Source organism: Melanotaenia boesemani, chromosome 12 (assembly GCF_017639745.1).
Source record: "Melanotaenia boesemani isolate fMelBoe1 chromosome 12, fMelBoe1.pri, whole genome shotgun sequence".
NCBI classification, from domain to species: Eukaryota; Metazoa; Chordata; class Actinopteri; order Atheriniformes; family Melanotaeniidae; genus Melanotaenia; species Melanotaenia boesemani.
Genome location: NC_055693.1, coordinates 24,576,189 through 24,596,074, shown reverse-complemented (window position 1 = coordinate 24,596,074; position 19,886 = coordinate 24,576,189). Strand labels below are relative to the sequence as shown.

Here is a 19,886-nt window from a genome sequence, read left to right as displayed (position 1 = left end):
CTGCCTCTCACCTGCTAAAATACTAGGTTAGGCTCCAGCTTCCCCGCGACCCTTCACTCTGGATGGATATGTAACATGTTTAGCTACATTATGAATATAGGCTTAATATGCAGACTTTGAGTACCTACTTCCATCCAAGATGAGAGAGAATGTGCAGATGCTTTTTTGGCCTATTGTTGGTTTTTTTGTGATCATTTAAGTGGTTTACAGGTCTGCTATTGATTCAAAGTCTGGCATATTTATTCTAAAGCTGTTGCTCTGAACTCACAACATGCTTTCAAAGGATCTCACAATGCAAGTCAAAGAGGTAATACTTAAATTACAGAGTGAAATTAAAACAGTTGGAAGTTTGTGAAATGCCAAATTAGCAGTTGTGTACAGTCAGATTAAAATAAAGTTCTGGTAAGCACTGCAGCATTAAAATCTTTGGGTTTTCACAACTTCAAGCTTGAGGTAGTCAAAGTTCTGGTTTGAGAGGGAATTATTCATCTACGTTTATGATAAAGAGAACTTCTCAAGGTTTAAAATTTGTGAATTTAACTGTATTGTCATAATTAGGTACAATCATGCAAGAACATCCTCAAAAGAGCTCAAGTGGACACAAATGCAAAGCTAACAAAACTATCCTTAAGCTGCACTACTAGAAATCAAAATGTTAGTCCTGCTAAGTGGAAAAGATGACACGTATCCATTTTTTGGACAAAGTTTACTCAGCTCAGGTTTTGGTCTTGTTGGCTTTAACCAATTTGAACATGTTAACACTTCGAGGTCACTGCTCATGGGAGGATAATGCAATTCGCACAACATGGACGCTCAGTAAATACAGGCATTGTAGCACGTCTGGTTGGCAAAGCGTGAACAAAAGCAGACCCAGGGACTTGACAGTTAGTATAAAGGTGGTTTTCTAAATCAAGGATCATCAGGTTGAACAGGCAGGTGATAAAGCCTGGGAGACAGGATGGGCAGGATGCAGGCGACAGCCATGAGTCAGACAGATAACAGGCTGTGGCACCAAAGACAATCTGGCAAACACATAGTGAAACCTGTCCTCTATATACTACCTACTGAGAGGCTGATAAGAGACAGCTGAGGTGGGTGATTGGATCATGCAAGTGGATGGAGCAGGAGACCCAATGAGGGCAACTAGTGGAAGCACACAGGAAGAAAAGAACATGGAGAGTTGCACGGTCATTACTTTACAAGGACTATATTTAACTAATTTTTTAAAAGCAATTTAAAAATTGTTTTATAAAAGATATAATAACGGAGCATCCGTCCTCTTGGTCATAAGATAAACCTAGTTTTCCCTTCAAAAAAGGCATGATCAAAGGTCAATAGTCCGTTCAAAACAACTCTCAGGGGCCACTTTGCGTATATCAAAGGAGCAGCGATGCTCTGTAACCAGTAAAGGCATGTAGGTGGATAGAAACACAATTGTCTCATCAGTGCATGTTGATTGATTATGTGCCTCTGTATTCATTCATCAGGCTGAAAAGACCTCCGGGAATTCATTAGAGATCACGTTTATGTGGACACTAATCAGTTCTTTGCTCTTTTCAGTGTGCTGCTTTTGATTTTGTCCTGTCCAGGTCAAATACTGGTTTGATTTATGTACTAAGATCTCTCGCTCTGTACAGTGTTCCACTGAGTCCTCAGCTGGTAACTACTGTAAAAACAAACGCCTTTTACATATTACGTAAATATCCAAATATTACCAAACAAATTGAAGCAGTCACTACACAAAAAATGGTATTAGTCAACAGTTAACTATTCTTATGTGCACTGCAACTATACAGTAGAGATACAAGATGGAACGTAACCTCAGTGGTAAAAAATAACCAAACTGTATGTCAGGCTTAAGTGAACATACCTACTTAGATGAATTGTTGTCCTTGGATGGTAGATATGACATCAGGGATTCTCATGAATAAATAAGGGGATTAATAGATATGAAATTCTTCAGCATAAGCTTAACACCTGCTAAATACGGACAAACATTTGTCATGGCTGCTGAGCCACAGCAGCAGCATTGCAACAACAAAACAACCATTATACACAAGCCATGCCTTGAATTTAAACAGCAGTATCCCTCTAATCCAGGTTGGATTTGTTTTTTTTTGTTTTTTTTTTTTTTGACTGCCTAAGGACACAAAATCTATTTCAGAATAAACTGATTATAAAGTCTTATCACAATGTAATATATCTTATCATATTTTATTAGAACATATCATATCATATTCTATCATAAAGTGTAACGTCTATTTGATGGATTGCTACACTATCATGTTATGTTCATTTATGGTTCAGCTGACAACAGTCAGGTTAACAGGTCATCGCAGGGCTAGCATAAAGAAACTGCCAACTATGTATGCTCACTTTCACATCCATGGCAAATTTAAACCAGCTTGTCTCTGTTTAAAATCATCTGAAAATAAAACTATGAAGGCAAAGGGAGAACATACAAGCTCCCCACAAAAAGCCCTAGCTGATCAATAGATTTAAACCCTAACCCTTCTCGCTTTCTGAGGATAATGCTAGCTGCTCCAGCCTCAGTCCTCGCATACATAGTAGAAAGATGAAAGGGAATGTGTTAACAACAAAGCAAAGAAACAATCCATGGTAAAGCTGGAGTCGCACTAAGTTGCCATGAAAGTATATCTATTAATATGCTGTTTCCATCATTTGTTAAAGCCTCTTAACATGCCTCATAGTGATGTCATCATGTCCAAAACAGCATCCTTGTCTCCACTGAGAGCCGTTTAGCAAGTCTGTGCAACAAACCCCTAAAATGAAAACTGGAGTCATCAGAATTTTCTCAAAAACCGAAACATTTTCATAGAGTTTAAAGAACATCAGTAATTTTTTTTCAATGTGAGTGCAGAAGAAGCTTTTTTTCTGGATGTTATCAAGAGGGGCAGGGCAACTTATGCTCTATTCCACCCCAAAATTATATTCATACCTCACTGGAAGGTCTTAAAACTGGAAAAATATCAATTTTTGCAAAGACTGGATAAATGCTTGTTGAGATTGAAGGAAAACTTTTCCTTGATTAGTTAGATTTATGATCACTTAAAGAGCCACAAACCCAGTCAATAACTCAGGAAAATTTAATTTCCAAATAATCAAACTAAATTCTCCTTTAAACATCAATGAGCAATGGGCTTCCTTATAACTTTAAATGTTGCCCTGCACTTTTTATTTATTTATTTATTGCAGTCAACTACAATTCTAACAATTCTACTAGTACATGCATGAAAAAAAAACAAACAAAAACAAAAAAAACAACTTTTCAGCTGGTATACTTACTTCTCTCTTTAAACATTTATTTCCTCCATACCAAAAACCTGAAGATGCATGAATCGATTAAATGGTCTTTATCTCTTCTTAAGCTCAAAGCAGAGCTTATGTTCAGTAGGCGATCAAAGCAGAATGACATACAAATGATTGATTTTGAAGCTGTTAATCTCTGGATTTTATTGGATCAAGAGAGACAGAGACACCTGTAAAAAAAAAATCAATCAATCGTTATGTAATCTTCTCAGAGAAACCTCATGAAGCATAGTTTATTACAATTCTCCTTGGAGTACCAACAAAAACACACATAAAGCAGCCATATGCCACACCCTCCCCAATCATGTTCCAGTAAAATCCTACTTGCTCTTTTAACAATAACTTCAATTTGCTCTTTGGTAAATTTCTGTAGTTTACTATCAAATCTCAGCATATAACACGTGACCCTGTCACAGAAAAAACATGTCAGAAAAAAGATGAAAATGTCAAACCCCAGGATCTGTATTTCAACTTACATCTTTTACCACCTCTCAGTACAGCACAGTCATACTTGTTCTTCAAGGTCCTCTGACTTTTTGCAGCTTTGCGGATTCCCTACTGAGTTCTTTTCACCCTCCCTGTAACCCAGACCTGCCTTGGTAGATCAATGGAACAGCATGAGGTTAGGTTTTTAATTGAGCTGTCCTGAAGGGCAGGGGATGTTTTAATGAGCCCAGGTCCTGTTTTCATCCTGACCTTTGAGGTTCTTCCCTACAGGTGTCCATCCTCTAACTTAAAAAGAATGTATGGGCTTGTAGGGTTACCCCAGAGGTCTTTACCTCACCAATCTTCTCTGCAGAGCTTGACATTTTCAATTGAGTCTAATACATTAAATTGGGTTTTTGTAGCTATTGGATAGGATCTGATGTAATTGTTATTGCTGTTATCCTCAAGGAAAATGAAAAGGATGCTGGTCATAAAACATGATGTACAATCTAGATTATCACCTTACAGTTGTTGCCAAGTAGTTATAGGTCCCAAATTGGAGATTTCTAGCATCTGCTCTGCTGGTAAGAAAGCACATGCTCATCTTGTTGAAATGTAACTCTTCACACCAGTCTAAGATCCTGAGTCTGAATTTGTTACACATTGCATCTTAGTTGTCCCTCAGTCACTGTGAGTGAAAAAAATTTCCACAAAATGATGCTACTACCATTATGTTTGACTACAGGGATTTCATTAAAGATGTGATACTCAATGTCATGTTTCCTCCCCACACACTCTTGCAATTTTGTTCCAACATTGCTGTATTGGAGGACTTGGAAGAGTCATAAGATGATTTTGGATTTTTTAACCCTTCTGTGATGCACAATCCTATGACAGATACAAGCCAACCAGTGGAGGCCCAGAGAAGAATCGAGGGATGCATGTTGTGCTTCTAATTTTTCTTTTTTTCCCACCGTTACCAGCATTCCTTACAAACCATAGAAAAACATACACTAGAGAAGAGAGCATCTCTCCTGTACCATCATTTGAAATGTCTTCACTAAAGTGAATACAAAGCTACTTTCTGTGCATGTGCAAGACTTTCTTTGGCTTTCTAACAGGGATCACCAACCTGGTCCTGGAGCTCCACTGGCTTGTAGATTTTAGATGTTTTCCTGCTGCAACACACCTGAATCAAATTAAATGGATCTCCAGCTACCTTTTAAGTTCTGCACAACCCTGTTAATGACCCCATTAATTTGAAACTGGCAGGACTGTGGGCCTCGAGGACTAGTGGTGGTGATCCCTGGGCTGTATCTCTTGATAAAAAAAAATATTATTTACCACATTTGCAGTACCTTAAGAAATAATAATTAGAATAATAAATCTACTTCAGTAAAGAAAACGTATATGAGGGCAGCGTTTAAAAAAACTAACAAAACAAAACAAAAAAAAAAAAAAAAAACTGAGTGGAGTCCACTAAATGACTGCAGTCTTTCTGCTCAGTAAAAGGGAAAACTTTAAAATAGTTTCTGATGAAAAAGAAGTTGTTTATTCATGCAAAATAGATTTAGAATTGAAAATGTTATAAAATGACTTTTTTTAGTTTATTTATTCATTTTTTATTTTTTGTTTATTTTTTTTTTACCTGAAGGACAAAAGGTGTATAGAAAATGTGAAGACAACAGGAGGGTGAAGTCTCATTCATTGTGACCGGTGACTTTTTGGTTACCTGTCTGACTAACACAATGCCACAGACTTTTCCATCCTACGAAACTGTTTTTATACAGTTTTGTTTTGATATTTGGTCATTTATGGTTCTTTGGGTAGGTTCGGGTATATCACACCCACAGACCAAGGTTAGGAGAACATAAAGTGGATTTAACTTAAAATACCTCAATGTTTGCCATACATTAGGAATCTCTCTTTAGGTTTGTGTTCCACCTAATCTGCAAAAGTCACAAATGATGTTCATGCAGGAAAGAAACCACACACCAAAAGACATTTCTAGTAAAATGACTAGATTTAAGAACTGGGAACTTTCTGTTTTGATTGCAGTTCAAAGGCAAGTTTTCATTATCAACACTAAAACATGCCAGGAGTTAAGTTTTTATTACAGTCAGAATGGAGCTTCAATAGACGAGTTTTCACATTTGGAAGTACCTCAATTCTGTTATGGCCTTATTTATGTTATGCTTAGTTTGTCTTCCTGTAGGTGCTCCCAATTATTGTCTGCTTTGTATTGTTACAGAAGCCATGAGATGTTTAGCTTTGTTACAAGTGTAGCAGGTTATATATACATTAAACTGTAGGCCGGCTGTAGCTCAGAAGGAAGAGCAGTTGTCTTCCAACCAGATGGTTGGTGGATCGACTCCAGGCTTTCCCTGATTACATGTTGAAGTGTCCTTGGGCGAGACGTCTAACCCCAGGTTGCCTCCTGTTATCCCAATCGGGTATGAGTGAATGTGATATTGTCAAACTGACTGGAAAAGTGCTATACAAGTCCTATATATAACAATACCATAGACTTAATCAGAGAACAGCTGGAAGTGCTAGTTAAAGTGCTTAAAATGACACTTTAACTTTAGGTCTGTTCAGTTTCCAATTTTTTTCTACTGTTTGGAATTTAAATGCAATTAAATGCATTTTTCCAGACTTTTTTAAGAGCTTGAGTTTACAATATTAATGTCCGTATCTATTATTTTATTCAGTCATCAACTAAAAAAAACAAAAAAAAAAGTTGCTTTTGGGGCAAATATTATGTGATTAAAATGTGATTAATCAAGATTAATTTATTACAAATTAATTGTAGTTAAACTAATTGTAGTTTATATTTTTTTTAATCAAGTCCCACCCCCCTAATATACATAATATACACTGCTCAAAACAGTAATAGGAACACTTAAACAACAAATCTTGATGAATGAAATATTCCAGTTGAAAAGCTTTTAGTGTTGAGAACAAAATAATATAAAAAGGATTAATGGAAATCAAAATTATTAACCCATGGAGGTCTGGATTCAGAATCATACTAAAAATAAAAGTGGGAAGATCAGATCACAGGCTGACCTAACTTCTGTGGATATTCCTCAAGACAATTCAAGATGAGCTTCAGTAGTGTGTGTGGCCTTCACATGCCTTTATGCACTCGCTATACTGCCATGCTCCTGATAATACATGATGGATTTTCTCCAAAGGGATCTCCACCCAGACCAGGATCAGGGCCTCAGTCAACCCCTGGGCAGTCTGTGGTGCACAGTGGTGGCTGTGAATGGAGCGAGACATGATATCATAGAGATGCTTGATTGGATTCAGGTCTGATGAACGGGCAGTGCAGCTCACAGCATCAATGCTTCATTGTGCAAGAAATGCTGAAACACTCCAGCCTGACGAGGCCGAGCATTGTCGTGGAGCAGAAGGGACCCAATTCCCATCCAACAGCATGTAGTCTGACAATGAGTCTGAGGGTCTCATCCCACTACTTAATGGCAGTCAGGGTACTTCTGTGTGGCCCTCCAACAATATGCCTCCCTAAACCATCACTGAGCCACTGTCAAACCCGTCATGCTGGAGGATGTTGCAGGCGGCAGAACGTTCTCCACAGCATCTCTAGACTGACGTCTGTCACGTGATCAAAGTGAACCTGCTCCCATCCTTGAAAAGCACAGGGTGCCAATGGCCAATCTACCAATCGTGGTCTCTGGCAAATGTCAATCAGGCCCCACTTGTGGACATCAGGCCCTCATACCACCCTCATGGAGTCTGTTTCTGACAGTTTGAGCAGAAACATGCACATTAGTGGCCTGCTGGAGGTCATTTTGTAGTGCTCTGGCAGCGCTCCTCCTGTTTCTCCTTGCACAAACAAGCAGATAGCGGTCTTGCTGCTGGGTTGTCGTCATCCTATACTGTCCCCTCCACGCTTCCTGGTATACTGGCCTGTTCCCTGATATCTCCTCCATGCTCTCGACCCTGTGAGGCACAGAAAACCTTCTTTCCACAGCGTGCACTGATGTGCCATCCTGGATGAGCTGCATTACCTGAGCAACTTCTGTGGGTTGCATCGCCTCATGTTACCTCTAGTGGTGAGGGCACTGGCAAAAATTAAAATGAAACCAAAGATCGGCCAGAAAGGATGAAGACAGAAAAAGAGTCTGTGGCCACCAAGTGCAGGGCCATTACTTTATAGGGGTTGTCGTGCTAATTGCTTTTTATTTCCATTGTTGTCTGTTCCATTTGTACGACAGCAGGTAAAATTTACTCACACTTGGGACCTATACACTGCTCAAAAAATAAAGGGAACACATAATCTGGATTTTGTGTGTGTAAGTATATATATATATATATATATATATATATATATATATATATATATATCCTCCTGACTACCAGAAAAAAAAAATTGTTTAATTAATATTTTTTTTTTTATTCCCCCGACTGTTTGAAGTTTAATGAGAAAACTCTGACAATGAAACTCGTTCTTCTTAATTGAAAAATACAGAACAAAATTCAGGAAATAGCTACAAATGTCCACTACAGAAGACAATTCTCAAACTCTTAAATGTTGTGGTAAAATGTTGTTATAGTCATTTAGAAAATGGTTTAATGTGTTCTCAAGAGATATAAAGAAATATTACAATAATACTTCAGGACTACATTTGCACAAAAAGAAGTTATGCACTTACTTTTCCTCTTATGAAATGTGATTGTGGAAATGAATGCCATTTTCCTTGAAGAAAAACAGGATGTTCCCAAAGCCCCATCCCTATAAATGTGGTACCATTCAAAAGCCCTGGATGTCCTTTTTAGAGAACAAAATGAGTGGGTTTAATAGCGTGCAGGGGGACGGAGATATTCAGGTTTACAAATGTCCTCCGCAGAGGACAAATTTATACTACTGGTAAACAGGAGGATATATATATATATATATATATATATTTATATTAACTCCTGTCCTCAGGAGTTAAGGATAGTGCTGTGAATGTAGACCAGATTTTTTTTTCGTTTAGCAGTTAAGGTGAGGCTGCCACATCTGGTGCAAAATGACACTTAGGGGTCCCAAACGTCTGTGGTCAAACCACGAGTGAGTGGAAGTGTTGGCTGAGGGCAATGAGGTAAGAGGCAAGTCCTTTCACTACATCCACAGATAGCTTGTTTATGTGAAATCTGCTAGCAGGGGAAATATGACTGACTCCATGGATGGATGTGTAACCTCAGACGCTGCTGAATGAGCAGAAAATGTTACAAGTCAGTGCCCTCATGCTCAGGCTGTCAGATGGTGCGTTAGTATGGTTGGCAACTTCATTTGCAGCTGAAGACTGATGACAGTGATCTTCATATGGCCCCGAGGAAGCCTCATTCAACATAGAAACTACATCTAAAAAGGTAAAAGGCTGAAAACTTTAAATAAGTAAATCATTAAAGTAAGAACCACTCATTTTTTCTAGCATTTTCAAGTTTAGAGACTGGAATAATAATGATCTGAACTAATGGTCAAAAATGTTATTTTATCTCTAATAAATGTGAGTAAAATGATATTAAATTTCACTACAGGTGGAGGGAGTAACATTTATTTGAGAATGCCTCGTTTCTGCAAATGCCATCCCCATGTCAGCATTCAGACTTTAGCCTTGAGGTAACATTTCACACATTATCAGTAGGCGCCCAGTGCTGCAGGTTGCTGTGGCTACATCAAAGCAGTCATTATTAAGCAAACTGACATGAGAAAATACACTATATGCTGGTGCAACACATATGCAGGAAAACTGGGTATGTGTGCCTGGTAGGGATATGTCTCAATAAATGATGCTGCTTGAATGAGACCCGATGAGACAGAGAAGTCTCACTGGGGAGGACTGAAATGAAATGCTTTTTTTTTTCCTCCATCTGAGGTCTCAACAATATTTGGTTTGTGACAATGTCTTTGTACCAGAATGTAAAAGACATTTTACAGAAAATATGGGTAGTTTGTAGAAAAATCTGCACATGTAGCATTTTTGGTCATCTTTAAGAAATTGGCAGTGTGATTTCTAATAGTATTGATTTTCTGTGTATTGCTCATTATGAATTAATCCATAAGTCTGTATTATAAAGGATTTAAGAGTCAAGTTCTTCTTCCCAAATCCTTTCACGCTATGTTTTATAATTTCCATCCATATCAACATTTATTACACTTTCCTTCTTCTGGCTGTACGGCAGCATCATTTTATTACACTGTTCAGAATTACAAGAACTTTACTGTTAAAGCCAGAACAATTTACCAATAACTTCTATGTATTTTCTTAAGCTGAGCTGTTGAACTGCTCCAGATCAACAGAAAACAGTTTTTCTTTCACGTCGTCCCAACAGCCAGCACAGTGAAAGCAGCAACAACTTCTTCAGTCTTTCAGTGATTAGTCCCAGTACTCAAATATTTTGGCAGATCTCAAGTTATCAATGGTTACATCCACTCCGAAGAAATTCATTGAGGAAAGAGAAATATGTTTTAAAATAAGATGTTTTCTTCCGTCTGTCACATGAGAAAAAAAAAAGGATAAAATAAACTGGTTTAGACAAACTGGTATACATGTGAAAAAGAACAATTGGCACTCTGCAGCTAAACAGCTCCCCTTTGCTTTGGTGACTTGTAAAATAGAATACTGGAGGTGAGATCACTGGAGGAACACTGTTGAATCCTGACTTTGCTTTTTTTTTTTAATAACATTGATTGAATTTTTTGAGCAGCATCTTGTTTTCCTCTTCAGAAGTTCTATGAAGACATTATCCCCAACTACTTACAGTGTCAGACAAAAGCATCTTTTGAATTGTTTCACTGTGTGTGTGTGTGTGTGTGTGTGTGTGTGTGTGTGTGTGATGAAATCCATTGCCAACTGATCAGAAATTCAGATTCAGAAGTACATGTCTTGGAAGAGGTTTTGTCCCATTTCGATGTAGGCCTCTTTCTCCTGCACAGACATCTTCTCCACCAGCTCAGGCCTCTGGCTCACCTCCCTGTACGTAAATGGTCGACCTCCCACCATCACCATCGGTTCATCCCCAACCTCCTCAAAGTCGTCATCGTCCTCTTCTTCATCCTCTTTATCTGTGCGATGCTGAGTGACTGTGGCAGTTGGAGGACCCAAGGGAGAGTCGTCATCTGATTCACTGGTGTCACTTTCTGAGTCACTAGCATTAGCTGTGGCGGAGGCAAGACCCCTGGTAGCGGCGCTTGCTCCACCCACACCTGCAACACCCTTCTTTTCATGGATGAGCAGAGCACGCATCACTTCCTCGTTTTCATCTGCCTGACCCATTCCAAGACCAGCTGCTCCATCCTGGGCTCCAGGTACAGCTTCTCCACCTGTGGAAACAAAGTTACTTTTAAAATTGAGAATTCTTCAGGATCTTTAGTTTTAAGGCCAACGAAGAATAATTAAACCCATAAGAGTATCTTTTAGGTTTTAAAAATGGAGCACCCTCACCACAGTTCAGACCAAATATTTTAGTGCACCTACTATGGAGGAAGTGCCTCTTGCTGTCAACCATCTTGGATGTAAGAGGCAATGTTCAAGTCCAAAGACATTATCCCTTCATTAATTTGTAACATTACTGTATATTGCCATCAGTATTTATATTTATAGATCGTACAGTCTTCAGAGAATACCGATATATTTTATAGGGAAGTTTAAATGCGATAATGTTGCTTTTGGTGGTCAAGTCTAATCTTATATTATTGCACCATAACATCTCCATCCCTATTTGAACTGCTGAGCTGGTCGTGTTCTGGACAAACGAAACGCGGTACACACACACCCGGTGGAAATTGGCCATAAAACTGGTAGTGCGCTATTCCCACCAAAACAAGCCAATTTATTGTGTAATTTATTTTCATCAAAATGTTATTTAAATATTTATTTCACATTTTTTGGTCACTTTAGTCTATTCTTTACATTTGTTATATTTACTGACATCATTTTTCTTTTTTTAAAAAAAAACTTTTAGCTATGGTTAAAAAGGTGGTTAAATGAAAGTTGGAATATAAATTGAGTGTTTGTGTGTTCTCTATTAAAAGTAGGTCTTTAAACAATAACTAAGTGGCAAGAGCTGCACTTAAAACATTTTTTAAACTTCTTGATAATTACTTTTTTTTTTTTTTTTTTAAATTGATATGATTTTTTTTCTTATATTGTCCAGCACTAGTGTGACCAATGCTTACACAAAGCATTTACTCGGCCTGTTTATAATATGATAATAATAATAAAAAGAAACAAAAACATGTATTTTTAAGCCTGATCTGCTAGTCATGTGATTAAAAGGTAGTCAAACTGAAAAATATACTGATTTGTGTCCGAGCATCCTCCACTCCTTTTAAATGTTTGTCATTTTCCACAGAGGTTTCCACAGATGGTTTTCTGTCAGAAACCATCTGCTGTGTTAAATAAATAACCTGAAATGATGAGACAAATCTCTTAACAGGTTTTGGAAAACAGGACAAAAGTACTTAAATAAAAGCTCTCCATGCTAGCTCATACATATTAGTTGTATTTACCAGATTAACAACATTTTCAGTGAACTTTATGCGATCATATCAATAATTTAAGCTTTTCAACATAACTGACAGAGGATATCTAAATAAAATAGCTGGTGAAAAAAGGGCACATCAACTTTAACCTATAATACAAATTCAGTGTGTGAGAGTCATATTGGTCAATAGTAGTATTAATAGTAATATAGGTAGTATATACCATGTGTTTTTTCAAGCACCAAAGAGATAATCACAGACAAATAGAGGAACAACAAAGACAGGATATTTGGAAGCCATTATGCATGCAGTCTCCACAAGAAACTAATTTTATTTATGAGCAATCCTTGCTCAGTCATGTAACAATCAAGTCTGATTATTTCAGCTAAATAATTATGGTACAATGGAGGCCTGACCAGGTCTGATTGAAGCATGCCCTTAGTTTATTAAATAATATAAATAAAATTAATAATACCATGAAATAGACTATTCGAGAACCACTCTGACAGAAGGGGAAAACCTTGGTTACTTCCAGGAATCTGGCTTCACCTTTTTGTCCTTAAACCTTTAACTTCAATCACTTTTCAGAAAGAATAAAAAGAAGGTAAATGGTCTGAACTGTTTCTGAAGAGCAATGTGTTCAGCGAGCCCCACCATGGACGGGCAATGCTAGTTTTATGACAAAATTACAAAAAAAAATTAAAATAAATAACAGCAGAGGGTGGAAGAGGATTCAGTTTTGGATATAATAACCTCTGACTCATGAAGCAAAAGGCATTGAGATTATATTACTAAAAAAAAAAAGGGGGTGGTTACTATAGGTTCTGTTAAGGTAACTACAAATCCTCTCTAGCTAAATTCTGTAAGCATGTAGTTTTTTTAATTTTCCTTTTTATTTTATAATTGGTCAAGGATCTGACTTCAACAAAAAATAACTAAAGAATGAATATTTCATTCAAGGGAAGACCTGGGTTCAAGTCGCCAGGCTGGCAACAGATTTGAATGAGTGTGGGCCCCTGAGCAAGGCACCTTCTTTCAAATGTCTTTCTTTCAAGGACCTAGTATAGCTTGACAAATGTAAAAATGCAAGAAAGCCTAGTTCATCTCAGTTCATCTGATTTTCAATCATTGTGAGCAGAATAATCTGAAACCAAAATTGTTCTGGATGCAAACGAATGGAGCAACAACTGATAAGAGCAACACAAGTTAGGAAGCAGCGAACTCTGTAGCTCAACAGCAGCGGTGTGTACAGACTCAATGTACCAAAACCAGCACATGTGAGATAAACGGTCACGACTGACCAGACTGGGCGAGGCAAGCTGTTGGAGAGGGAAATGCATTCTGCAAGAGCAAGTTAAACTCTGGCTTTTTGATTCTTTCGAACCACAAACGAGATATAAGCCCCTGTTCCCATTTTCACCACAGGCGAAATGGCCATGAAACTAAAAAGAAAGAAGAAGTTACAAAAAATATTTCTAACTTTCCCACAAACAAAAACGTTAGTTGTTAAAATAATGTCTAAGATACATAAACAAAAACTGGCTTAGCGACTAGCAGCAGCGAAAGGAACAATTCACTTACGGCTCTTGAGGCCATCTGCCTCGTTGTAGGCACCCTGTACGGTGCTGTGGGTCAACCAAACAGGCCGCTCTTTAGGTGCCTTGGTCTCATTGTCCTGCTTCTGTTGGTCGTCCTGCTCCTCCATACTGATTACCACATTCTGGGTGTACAGGTCAGCGTAGGACGATCCTTTGTTAGACCAGGCTTCACGATGTTGTCCGCCTGCAGGGTTTCCTCCAGAAGCTGCAGAACGTTCTCGGCTACAGCAGATTCAACAAAAATAAAAAATTATTTGGACCGCTGAAAGAAACGAGTAATCTAAAAAGAATTATAGTTATTCATGCTATTATACATAGAAAAGAAATCCTTTACAACTCAAACAGCTTTGAAATGAAGCTAAAATTACTTACTCTTCTTCAGTGTTACTAAAGCTGGCTCAGGATGTGACTCAGGAGGCCCAATAAGATACTGACTGACATGACAAATGGTGCGCTGCCATAGGACTTGTTGTGAACTAACCTCTGTTTGAGAGCAGGGATCTCAGCAGGTTCAGGCTCCAGCAGGTCATGAGACAGGTTAACATCTTCTGTCTCACGTAGGAGTGCATAGATGGGCTCAATTTGCTCATTAAAACGTGCCACCAGTGTCCTGCCATCAGAACAGACAGATTCATCTTCTTCTACCTCTGTCTGGCAGAAGGTACAGCGAAACGTACCTGCAGATCAAAAGAAAAAAAAAAAAAAAAAAAAAAATTCAGGCTGCAGAATGTTCTGCAAACCAAAAAACGTTGGCCAGGAAATTCATTCTCTACCTACTTACATTTTACTACATTGTGTGGCATTAAGATTTTCGTATGGTAGCTTGGGAAGGCTAAGGCAACTAGTGCACATAGTTTTTTCTCAGGTCTTACTGAGAAGAAAAAAGGATTAATGATCAATTTGATTTAATGTTACAATTCATAAGCTTTTATTTAATGATGTGTGCATAACAATAAAGTATTCGGGAAGCCTATTGTCTATGAAAGCTATCATGTAGAGGAAAGCAGACCAGCAGAAAAACACTAGTTTAGGTGTTATTGCAGAAAACAACACATCAGTTGTTTATTCAACTGTGCTGATCTCTTCCTGGGGATATTTCTATCAACATTGCATTAAATTTCAAAGGCTGTAGGAAAGAGTATGCAATGTGCATCATCCCTTCGCTTCCTACGAGCAAGGGAAGGACGTGTTAGACCATCTGCTTCTCTCGCTGATCTCAGTTTCAATAATGGGAGCTGTTCCAACTTTAGCACAGACCCCATGTCTGCTCTGTGTCTGTGTAGATGAGAGAAGGAAAAATAACGAGTGCTAGCATGGATGCAAATGGATGACTCAGAGAAGACAAAACTATAGAAATAATTTAGTCTGTGCATTACAGTGTATTGCTAAATATAAAAAGGACAAACAATTCTGGATTATCACCAGAGCCATAATCGAGATTACTTCCTGTACTTTTAAGAAGGCAGAAAGTGATGCTCTCTAAAAGAAAAAGGTTATAAAAGATTTTTCATAAAGCTGCAAAACATTTTCTGTTACTATATTCACAAGATGGCACACTAAAAAAAAAAAAATCCAGAGCTGCAAGGTTTGTTGGCTTTCCTTTGTGGGTTAGACTGAGCTGTAAGACCAACAGTGTCATTTCCCATCCCCATGAGATCACACTGAGTGCTGCTGGCCCTGCAGAGGCAACTGGTCCATCAGACTACCATGTGAGTTCTGTATTCATTTTGTCAGCCTCTGACAGGGAGCTGACTTAATGCCTTTACAGAGGGAACAGATGCCAGTTGTGATATAATGAAACAATAATCAAATGGAAAGGAATTGGCAAGATAATTGTAAATGAGTCACAATGAAGATACTGATGGCTACAAAACATTGTAGGAAATCTGGGAAGATGGATTCTTTCCCACATGGAATCATACAGGCTGTCATACTGCATGTAATTATCCAGTGTGGGGTTACAGACTTTTTTCTAATAATTAATCAAGAACAAAATACATACAAAGTCACAATATTTTAAGTCCCACTATAGCATCAAACAACCACTTGCTATGTGGAAATGAGTTTTGATGTCTCATAAGCTTTATGTTGTCATGAAATGCTCTGAAAACAAAAAGATGCATGCACATATTTTGGAACAAGCCATGTTCTTGTTTTTTTCCTCTTTCTCCATTAAAAAAAACACAATGTCTTTGGTTAAAAAGACTGCTACCTAAAGCCCCAGACCAATTTAAACCAGCTGCGTTTGCACCGCGGCCTCCCCAGCTGTTCGTGGCTGTTTTAGACAATTGTTTGGTTCACACTGGGCACGCCACAGTGCGTATCAGAAGCATCTGAGAAGCGCCTTGTCGTGGCGCTCCGCTAAACATACTATTTTTCACATCTATAGCTGCCTTATTGAAACATCCTCTATCAGTGTGAAATAAACACAAAGAAATTGGCCTTTTTTCTGCTGTAAATAAAAACAATAATTCTGTCAACATCTCTGTATGCCTTCAGGATCTCGATCATACCATATTCATTTGTATAAACGCATTATTACCATCACATAATAATTAGAATGAAGCCCTGCAGGTCTATTTAAACATTTCAGTCCCTCAGCACAACTCAGGTCAGATTCACAAATACATGTTTCGCTGCTCATTCACTCTGATTAAGTGACGTCTTGAGTTTTAGAATTACAGATCTGTTGCTTTGCTGTACGAACGTAGCGTGTAGTGGAAAGTTGAGAACAGTTACAACTTTCCCCCAGTGACAGCAGAGGCGCCGATCAGTTAAACTCCCTAACCCATCGAGGTGTCTTATCTTGTGACAGACTATTGCTACAATTACAAGAATCAGGCCGACCCGGCACCGAGAACTGGCAGACGTTGGGGATGAATGCAGTGTTGAAATTGTATATTTTTTAGGAGGGCTGTGATCTAAATTTAGGGATTCTCTCATATCCTGGGGGTTAAAAAAAAAAAAAAAAAAAAAAAGAAGAAGAATCGGTGAACTCACAGATGAAGTCACCATTTCAGATAAATTGTCAGTGACAGAAAGCAGGCACTGGTGTGCTTAAGGACAGACCTCCTTAAATTGCTTATTCATGCTGACAATTTTCTTCATTTAGAAAAATCAAGTGAGGGGAAAATCACGTAAAAATAAACTGGGAGCACATTTGAAAACAGTTTTCAGTGAGTATATGTGATGGAGGCAATTCTATTAATTGAAATGTTTATTTATAAACCTTGGTGTGGTAGATGTACCATCATTTGAGAATCTGTTTCAACATGTTGTGTCACTGCCATCTAGAGGTGAACTGCTCAGTGCGCGCACACACACACAAACAAAAAAAAGCTGATCATATTTACAAAAACAGCAACATCAGCCAAGATGCAACGTTTGCAATTAGCTCTATTCTTTTGATTAGCCTGCAATTACTCAAAGAGCCTGTTGACAGAAAGCCTCCATGACAAAACAGCCTTTTCCCTGATGTGTCAACTGTGCTGCATCTTCTGTATACCTGAAACGATAGTCACTGATTTCTGAATCAATTACTGAGGAAAACAAAAGATATTTAAATAGACAAAATAGTGCCATTAATTTTTACACAGATTCCATTTGCTTTAAAAACCTTGTAAAGTAACATGAAAAACAATTATACTCTGATTAGTTGGAATATCTGTTAAACTAATGCAGTTACTGAGTGAATGTTTCATTAGGAACACAAAATACTGTACGGCTGAATTTTCCAAAAAACAAAACAAACAAAAAAAAAAAAAAACTAAAATGGACAAAAGGAAGACAGAGGGCAGTATCTACAGGAAATTAATTAACCTTTAAATCACAATTAAAAAAAATCTCTGAACACAAAAAGTTGTTTGTCTTCTGAATTTGAGAATCCTGTACTCTATATCTCAATTACATACTAACCAGGCACTAGGTCAAAATTTTAGTTGCACGACTTTAACAGCCTATCTTCATGCAACACCACATAACTTTTTGATTTTAAAACTCTGCTTCTGAAACATTTTGATGGCACACTGACATCAATCAAGTACATTCCTGGCGCCGCCATTGCTCTGCAGCATCCCAAGGCTGGGAAATCACCTTTCACAATTTTCTCCATCCCAGAGCATTATGTTACAGCAACTTTTCACTTTATGCCACCATGTCACATGCCAGGAACTAAATACTGATGCAGCAGACATTTTGACAACACACAATAGCTGTTTTTTTTTTTTTTTAATAAAAGAAAAAAAGACAGGATGGGAGAAAAAGAAAGAGTAAGTGACAAAGCAAGAGATGAGACAAGACTAAATATTGGCAGGCTTTTTCTGGTTTGAGAGAGCTCAAGGAAGACAGGATACATGTAGGATGCCAAATTAGTTCATTCAGGGGCGTCACAGCATGAATATCTACCAAAATTCAGCAGTGGGGCTTTAACAATTTATTTGATGCTTTGTAAAGTATTTATGGGAAACACCAAAACATAACACCATAACATCACCTTGAACGCTCACAGCTTATCAAAAGAATATAGTAAAGAACTTCTCTGCATTTAATAACAATATAGTATCTTTAAAAAGCACGTCTGATCATACTATCCTACTGGGGTTTCCACAAAACCATCAGAACAACTTAATTTGAGCCTAATAAAAGGGCAGTACTACAACAGTGCTACAGGGCCAAGATGGTTTGTGCTTTGTGTTTACCTGTCATAGGATCAAACAGCTGGTTAGCCTCCAGGTCAGTGAAGGTGGAGAAGCAGCAGGGACACCTGAAGGAGGCACGGTTGGTGGAGTCTCGTTCATCTGTTTCAATGCGCCTTCGCATGTGATCCAGTTTGTATTTGACCACATTGACTAGTACCCTTAAGAAGGAAAAAGAAAAGTTTTTATGTCAAACAACTCTGAAATTGAGTGCAATCTCCAGACAGATAGAAAGAGGGCAAACCTGTAGTTGATGAAATAGTAGTTGTGCCGCGTTGTCTTGCCATCAGGGGCTGTTTCCACTCTCATACGGCACTTAACAAACTTGTCTGCTTTCAGGGTGTTAAGAACAGAGCGCAGCTGCTTACGGTCAAACTTGAGCAGCTCCAGCATGTCTTCCTCACGCACACATGGGTTACGGATCAGCACATCAAGTGCCAAGGCATGCTCCACACCGTAAAACCCTCTTACAACCTGCTTAGCTAGTCGCTTAAGCGCTGCAGGGACCTCTGTCAGTAGCTCTGGTTCAATCATTTTTGACTATGGAGAGAAATTAAGCTTTTAAAAATGCTTTACAGTTGACAACTAAAGTAAAGAAGTAAAACAGCAGACAGGATTATCAAAGAACCTGAGCTGAGGATGTTTAGTTAAGAAGGAGCGTGACCTCAGTTAGGTGTCATATTAGTTTAGAAATAAATAACACGCTGAACAAAACTCTGGAGACAGAATAAATACTCCCCACTTTTCCCCTGAGGGCTTAGCTCAAACATAATCCATGGACGGCTCTTAATAGCGTCTGCATGTCAAAACATTCAGAACAGTATCTAATACTACTTAACATAACATCTGTAGGATCAAACTGATGGAGGGCAACAATTTATTGTGCTTAGGGGTAGTTAGCTAACTCAAACAAAGACAAGCCATAAAGTTGTTCGTGAGTACTGATTAGTAAATAAGAATTAAGCAGTTACCGTCAGTGGCTGTACCCTTTGATTAGTTATCTTGCCGTATTTCAAATACAAGCCAGAAGAAGTAACCCCAAGTTTAGTATATTTACAGGCAATGTGAAGTTCGTTTAATCTTTAGCCTTTAGCCATATGACACGAATCTTACCCTTTAATATTCCTGCTTCGCCGGTAACATACATGAACCGATTCCTTACGTCATTTCAGAGTAATGCTGTACGCTAACTTGGATAGAAATAAAGACATCTACAACTCAGTGGACACTTTTGCTGGTCAAAACCTTCAAGCTATCAGGTTAGCTTACGTGCGCCACCACTTATTTTGAGAAGAAAACCCCGGAAAGACAAGAACCGAAAGCCCCTTTTAAATTCTAATT

At 38.2% G+C, this 19,886-nt stretch overlaps 1 protein-coding gene across 1 annotated transcript; it reads right to left on the bottom strand.

Annotated features, from left to right (window-relative positions):
* Positions 1 to 9,926: 9,926 nt before the first annotated feature.
* On the bottom strand, positions 9,927 to 19,860 carry gtf2e1 (general transcription factor IIE, polypeptide 1, alpha). The gene is made up of 6 exons (XM_042002270.1): positions 19,659 to 19,860; positions 18,790 to 19,085; positions 18,549 to 18,706; positions 14,333 to 14,528; positions 13,835 to 14,073; positions 9,927 to 11,092 (listed from the first exon to the last, which is right to left on the bottom strand). Exons 2-6 carry the CDS (start codon positions 19,077 to 19,079, stop codon positions 10,641 to 10,643), a joined length of 1,335 nt encoding a protein of 444 aa, XP_041858204.1. The 5' UTR covers positions 19,080 to 19,085; positions 19,659 to 19,860; the 3' UTR covers positions 9,927 to 10,640.
* Between the last annotated feature and the right edge of the window lie 26 nt (positions 19,861 to 19,886).

What these genes read in the sequence shown, in the direction of transcription:
- gtf2e1 (XM_042002270.1), bottom strand. Translation starts at nt 19,079, where the DNA reads ATGATTGAACCAGAGCTACTGACAGAGGTCCCTGCAGCGCTTAAGCGA. An exon ending in GCTGTTTGATCCTATGACAG is followed by an intron (nt 14,529 to 18,548) that starts GTAAACACAAAG and finishes TTTGATCTGCAG; the next exon opens with GTACGTTTCGCTGTACCTTC. An exon ending in GGCAGATGGCCTCAAGAGCC is followed by an intron (nt 11,093 to 13,834) that starts GTAAGTGAATTG and finishes TTGTTTCCACAG; the next exon opens with GTGGAGAAGCTGTACCTGGA.